The sequence below is a fragment of the Octopus sinensis genome, linkage group LG14 (assembly GCF_006345805.1).
Source record: "Octopus sinensis linkage group LG14, ASM634580v1, whole genome shotgun sequence".
NCBI lineage: Eukaryota > Metazoa > Mollusca > Cephalopoda > Octopoda > Octopodidae > Octopus > Octopus sinensis.
Window position 1 is genome coordinate 66,097,522 of NC_043010.1, and position 7,500 is coordinate 66,105,021.

At 44.4% G+C, this 7,500-nt stretch overlaps 1 protein-coding gene across 5 annotated transcripts in view; it reads left to right on the forward strand.

The window, feature by feature from the left end:
* LOC115219243 (cytokine-dependent hematopoietic cell linker-like) overlaps window positions 1-7,500 on the forward strand; it is a 54,863-nt gene that overhangs the window by 46,960 nt on the left and 403 nt on the right. For all 5 annotated transcript variants that reach the window (XM_029789389.2, XM_029789388.2, XM_036509146.1 and 2 more), the window contains 4 exons: window positions 1,641-1,738; window positions 3,632-3,721; window positions 5,002-5,082; window positions 6,015-6,167. In XM_029789389.2, coding sequence (XP_029645249.1) covers window positions 1,641-1,738; window positions 3,632-3,721; window positions 5,002-5,082; window positions 6,015-6,167 — 422 coding nt within the window. The remainder of the gene's footprint in view (window positions 1-1,640; window positions 1,739-3,631; window positions 3,722-5,001; window positions 5,083-6,014; window positions 6,168-7,500) is intronic.

Below are 7,500 nucleotides of genomic sequence, written 5' to 3' on the forward strand. Positions count from 1 at the left end.
AACTGATGTGATACCAGCCATTGAAGAGCTGAGCTTGAACTTGGAGATGGGCCCTGATGGATTCCCTGCAATCCTTCTAAAGAAATGTAAAAGAGCTCTAGCTAGACTGCTTCAAATCCTTTTCCAGGAGGCCCTCAGGATGGGCAAACTCCCCAAAAAACTAAAAGAGGTAATAATATGCCCTATCCACAAAGGAGGAAGCAGGGCAGAGGCTAGGAATTATAGACCTGTCTCCCCGACCTCTCACGTCAGTAAAGTCATGGAGCACATTGTCAAGAAAAGACTGATTGAGTTCCTTGAGGACAATGACCTGCTTTCTGACACCTGACATGGCTTTCGCCTGGGAAGGAGCTGTCTTACACAGCTTCTGTGACACTATGACTGGGTACTGAAGTAATTAATGAACTGCTCAAAGGTGGATGTGGTATAACTCGACTTTGCGAAGGCAGTTGACAAGGTCAGCCATGGAATGATATGCCACAGAATACGGGGACTCAGCCAGAGAGTGGTTGCATGATTTCCTAAAGGACAGGAGCCAAACTGTAGCAGCCAAAGAAGCTCTCTCCACAGAGACACCAATAGTGAGTGGAGTGCCCCAGGGCACTGTGCTGGGGCCACTGCTTTTCATGGTAGCCCTATTGGATATGCCATCAGTGACAGAGGCAACCATGCTGACCAGCTATGCCAATGACACAAAAGTCGCACAGTCAGTCAAGGAAACCTCTTATGCTTCGCTCTTACAGAAAGATCTAGATACCATCTATACATGGGCTGAGGATAACAACATGCAATTTAATGCAAGTAAATTCCAGGCCCTCCACTACCAGTTAAGCACTACACAGGAATCATGACATCAGTATGTTGGACCAAGTGGAGAAATGATCCCAGAATCAAATACGGTGCGTGATCTTGGAATAGAAATGAGCAACAATGCCTCATTTCACACACAAATCAACAAAATGGTAGCAGTATCCAGAAGACTGGCCGGTTGGATTCTGAGAACCTTCCGGATAAGGGACCAAGACACTATGATGACACAATGGAAGTCCTTTATCCTCAGCCGACTGGAGTACTGCTCTCAGTTGCATGTAAACACTCTTTGGGATGGTGTGATCCATAACAGTTCACCTTGCTGTTGATTGTCGACCAATGTAGAGGATCTGTTGACTAAGTCACCTCCAGTTATCGGAGCAGACATAGCCTGGGTCTAAAGTGGGTTCTGGAGATATACTTTAAGAAAATCTGATGGGTGCCACATTCTCAGTGGCCTTCCAGCATGTCAGACACCAACCTGGAATTTCTAAGGAAACATTTTATTGCTAAATAGTGGTTAAACCTATACTAAAGTTCACTCACCCTTTTGACAGGTTTTTCAGTCCTGCTGGGTTTCTAGCAATCCTCCTCACCAGGCAAGCCTAGTGCAGGTACCAGTTTAGTCGCTGACAACCCAACCATGCAACAGGTTGTACTGGATTCTATGTTACCAATTGAACTTCTGAGAAACCTCACAAGTGACCTGACACACAGTCATACCTGTGGGTAATTCCATTTTCACATTTACCCACTTCTTCCCTTCAGTCTTCTGATATTTTCATTGTATTTCGAAAGCTTATCCATCTTCATCTGTTTCAAATTTACAGGAAATAGTCGGCGGTTTTCTGATGGTTCCGTGAATGTCGAATTTAAACAGAACTTCTACAAAGAACTTGACAAACGGCTTAAGGATATGAACTTTGCGGTATGGGTTACATCTGCTGTTTGTATTTTAGCATTGTGTTTATAAAACACACACACACACACACACACACACACACACACATACACACAAGCAGATACACACATGGACACAGACACAATGACACTGACACAGCCACACACACTCACACATATACACACACATACTCACAATCACACACACACACATCCACACATGGACACAGACACAATGACACTGACACACACACTCACACATATACACACACATACTCACAATCACACACACACACATCCACACATGGACACAATGACACTGACACAGCCACACACACTCACACACACACACATACTCACAATCACACACACACACATCCACACATGGACACAATGACACTGACACAGCCACACACACTCACACTCACACACACACATACTCACAATCACACACACACACATCCACACATGGACACAATGACACTGACACAGCCACACACACTCACACACACACACATACTCACAATCACACACACACACATCCACACATGGACACAATGACACTGACACAGCCACACACACTCCACTCACACACACCATACTCACAATCACACACACACACATCCACACATGACACAATGACACTGACACAGCCACACACACTCACACACACACACATACTCACAATCACACACACACACATCCACACATGGACACAATGACACTAACACAGCCACACACACTCACACTCACACACACACATACTCACAATCACACACACACACATCCACACATGGACACAATGACACTGACACAGCCACACACACTCACACATATACACACACATACTCACAATCACACACACACACATCCACACATGGACACAATGACACTGACACAGCCACCACACACTCACACACACACACACACACACACATACTCACAATCACACACACACACATCCACACATGGACACAATGGCACTGACACAGCCACACACACTCACACATATACACACACATACTCTCAATCACACACGCACACATGCACATGCAAACTCACACATATGCACACACACACACACACACACACACACACTTACATACTCACTCACATAAACACACACACATACATCCACAGTCCAGTTGCCAGTCCAGAATCTCTTTAACCTTTGACCCAGTCACATGATATGTCCCCCCCCCCTTCCCTACCCCCCTCATTCAGCTATTACCTAACTTTTCTTCAACGTGTAGATAGTCTGCTACCATCATTTAATTTACTTGCTCTATTTGTTTCCTCCTCCTCCTCCTCCCGTACCTCTCACTGTAACTTTCCTCCCCCTCCTACTGTCACCTTCATTGTGATTCCCTTCCTACTGTCAACCTCACTGTGTCTGTGTGTGTGTGTGTGTCTGTGTGTGTGTCTGTGTGTGTGTGTGTGTGTGTCTGTGTGTCTGTGTGTCTGTGTGTGTCTGTGTGTGTGTGTGTCTGTGTCTGTGTGTGTCTGTGTCTGTGTGTGTTTGTGTGTGTGTGTGTGTCTCTGTGTGTGTGTGTGTGTGTGTGTGTGTGTGTGTGTGGTGTGTGTCTGTGTGTGCATGTGTGTGTATGTGTATACACAAAAGGGTGCTGAAAAGTTTGTGAAGGCCTGGTTGGAGGCCCACCCTTCCAAATTCTTTTTATAGGGCTTAGAAAAACTGAAGGGCCACTGCAATAAGTGTGTGAACCTGAGAGGTGAATCTGTTGAATGGAATCATAATGAACTGATCCTCCTGCATTTTCTTTTACCCACAACCAGGAACCTTTCAGCACCCCCTAGTAGAGCCCCTAATGGGTCTTAATCTAGACTTACTGCAAATAAAGTATACAAAATAGCATTGAGAGATGTTTTGTTATTCAAATGTAGCTTGTTGTCTTGTTTTCAGGATTCCCATACGCCATCACCAGAGTCCATCCACAACAACAACAACACAAATAACGATTTAGAGGTGTACGCCGATGTCGTTGATGTCCAGGTAGGTGGAATGGGTGGACTCCATCTGAGCTGATCAAGTTTTTTTGGAGTCTACCATTTTTTACTCTATACCTATTTCTTTACTACCCACAAGGGGCTAAACACAGAGGGGACAAACAAGGACAGACATAGGTATTAAGTCGATTACATCGACCCCAGTGTGTAATTGGTACTTAATTAATCGACCCCGAAAGGATGAAAGGCAAAGTCGACCTCAGCGGAATTTGAACTCAGAACGTAGCGACAGACGAAATACGGCTACGCATTTCGCCCGGCGTGCTAACATTTCTGCCAGCTCGCCACCCTTATTACTCTATACCACTGCCATCATCATCACTGCCACCACCACCACTACCATGACCGATACCATTATCACTACTGCTACCATTTCCATCATTACTAACACCATCAACATCACCACTACCACCATCATTATTCAGAGACCCCCTTCGGTCATGAATGACCATAGTATTGCACCTAGAAAGTTACCCTGCCAGGCATAAGTCTGGCAAGGTTGTTTATGGAAGACCAGCCATCGTCCATGCATGCCAGCCTCCTCTCTCCTCGCCACCAGTGTTATCCAAGGGAAAGGCAAAGGGGCCGATACAGCTTGGCACCTGTCACGTCGCAACTCATTTCTACAGCTGAGTAAACTGAAGCAACGTGAAATAAAATGTCTTGATCTGACAGAGGGGAGAAAATCAGGTGTAGTGTTGGCAAATCTCAGGAAGCATGGAAATTTTGAAGGATGCAGTGCTCCGACAACTAAAAACTGATGCCGGCAGTTTGTTCCATGCTTCAGCGACTCTCAACGTGAAAAAAATGTTTCTGAAAGTCATGGGATCTGTGCTGTTTTCTGACTTTGTAGATATGTCCACGGGTGTTAGACAGGTGGAGTTTGGAAAGGTGCTCAGAGTTATTGTTAGTAAGATGGTTAATAATTTTATGGGTTTCTGCCAAGTCAGCTGCCAGACGTCGGAGTTTCAATGTGTCCATGCCCAGGGAAGTAAGGTGTTCAGAATATGGCAAATGCCTGATGGAGGGTATTCTTTTGGTTGCATGTTGCTGAACGGCTTCCAGACGATTAATATCCTGGGCAAGATAGGGGTTCCAGACCAGTGATGCAAATTCCAGGTGAGGTCTTACCATAGCTATATAAAGCCACAGATAGATAGCTGGGGAGCAGCTCACAAAGATGAATGGCAGAATCAAAAGAAAAGGATGACCCTACTTTGATGTGTTCCTTAATGAGCCATGAACTAATTTAGGATTTCCTTTCAGAAATGGAAGCCACACGAGCCATGGTATTTTCATACAGTTGACAAATCGAAAGAAGAACGGCTGCTGCGTAAAATCAGTCAGGTAAGTTGGCTAAATTAATTGTTTTAATGGGAAATCACAGCACAGCACAGCCATTACTTCCAAAACCACCATGAACAAATGAACTCATGAGCATGTTCACACACATGCACACACACACACACACACACACACTCATGTACATGTGCAAACACACATGCACATATTCACACATGTATGCATGCATATGTGCACACGTACACACACACACTCACGTGCAAACACACACACATGTGCACGCATGCACACGTGCAAACACACACGTGCATATACACACACACACATATGCATGCACATGTGCACACATACACTTACACACACAGACATTCACGTGCAAACACACTTGCACACACACACACGTACACATAATGAACATGTGCACACACACACACACACTCACATATATTATCTTTTCTATTTTACTTGTTTTCAGTCATCACACTCTGGCCATGCTGGGGCACTGCCTGGAAAAGTTTTGGTCAGCTGAATCGACCCCAGTACCTATGTTTTGTTAAGGCCTCATACTTATTCTGTTAGTCTCTTTTTGCCGAACTGCTAAGTTACAGACATACAAACACCAACACTGGTTGTCAAGCAGTGGTGGGGAGAGAAACACACACATATATGCACATAAGCGAGCGGGCCAACAGAAGAAAGAGTGAGAGAAAGTTGGGGCGAAAGAGTACAACAGGGGTCGCCACCACCCCCTGCCAGAACCTCATGGAGCTTTTGGTGTTTTCACTCAATAAACGCACACAACGCCCGGTCTGGGAATTGAAACTGCGATCCTACGACTGCGAGTCTGCTGCCCTAACCACTGGGCTATTGCGCCTCCGCGCTTCTATACTACAATGCTTCAAGCAAACTTCAGCACTCTTCTTTAGTTTTGTTAATCCTACTTCCTACTTATTTTATATTCTATCTTATTCCAACAGGACGGAGCATTCCTCGTTCGGGACAGCAGGAGTTACAAACCTGACCAGCCGTTCACTCTGACCGTCTTTTATCATAATCGCCTGTTTTCCGTCAAGATTCGTCAGCTGCCCTCAGGACAGTTTGTATTAGGCGAGGAAAAACATGATCAAGTGGTAATTACAGGAAAATATTTTCATAATATTTCATTTTTGGATTTGGTTTGCAAGATTCTTGATATGAGTTCGTGTGTTGAAGCATATTCTGTTGTGTCTGGGGAGAGTCATTTTCTTTTTGTGCCTTATAATGTAACACAATGATAAATCTCAGAGCGAGTTATAAACAGTAGCAGCAACACATTGTGACGTATATTTGCCATTTGAATATGGCTAACCCCTAAGGGTGGATGCTACTGTAGTTTGTAGCCCCAGGAGGACACCTCCTCCAGCTGGCTATAGACACTTTCTGTGCCCTATCAGTATTTGCAAAGGGCACAGAAAGTGTGTCTATAGCCAGCTGGAGGAGGTGTCCTCCTGGGGCTACAAACTACAGTAGCATCCACCCTTAGGGGTTAGCCATATTCAAATGGCAAATATACGTCACGAAATGTAACACACTCACCGGTAAAATTTCCACTTATTTCTTATTTTTAATATTTCTTATTTTTAATAAGATTGTAAATAACGGACTGAGTCAAGACTATTGAAAAGGTTGCAAGACGCAACGAAAATTTTAAGAAAATAAGAAATAAGTGGAAATTTTACCGGTGAGTGTATTACATAATAAGGCACAAAAAGAAAGTGACTCTCCTCAGACACAACAGAATTTTTATAATGTATTTGAACAGTTGATGTTAGATATTACATGTTCTGATTTGAGAGAGGTTAGAAAAATAGGCTGAGTAATAGGGGGTTGATGAGACATGTATTTATCAATTACTAGGGAACTTGTGGTGACTGTAGGTATGGATGTGTGACTAAAAAATTCACCTTGTGAACTCATGGTTCCTGGTTTCAATCCTACAGCACAATGTTTTGTGCAAGTGCCTGCACAAGGTGTCATGTAACAGAACCAAACTGAAAACCGCTTGGCTGCAAAGCGGGTTTCTTAACCCCCGCAGCCTTACTCTCTTTTACTCTTTTACTTGTTTCAGTCATTTGACTGCGGCCATGATGGAGCACTGCCTTTAGTCCAGCAAATCGACCCCAGGACTTATTCTTTGTAAGCCCAGTACTTATTCTATCGGTCTCTTTTGCCGAACCGCTAAGTGACGGGGACGTAAACACACCAGTATCGGTTGTCAAGCAATGCTAGTGGGACAAACACACACACACATACACATATATATATACATATATACGACAGGCTTCTTTCAGTTTCCGTCTACCAAATCCACTCACAAGGCATTGGTCGGCCCGGGGCTATAGCAGAAGACACTTGCCCAAGATGCCACGCAGTGGGACTGAACCCGGAACCATGTGGTTGATAAGCAAGCTACTTACCACACAG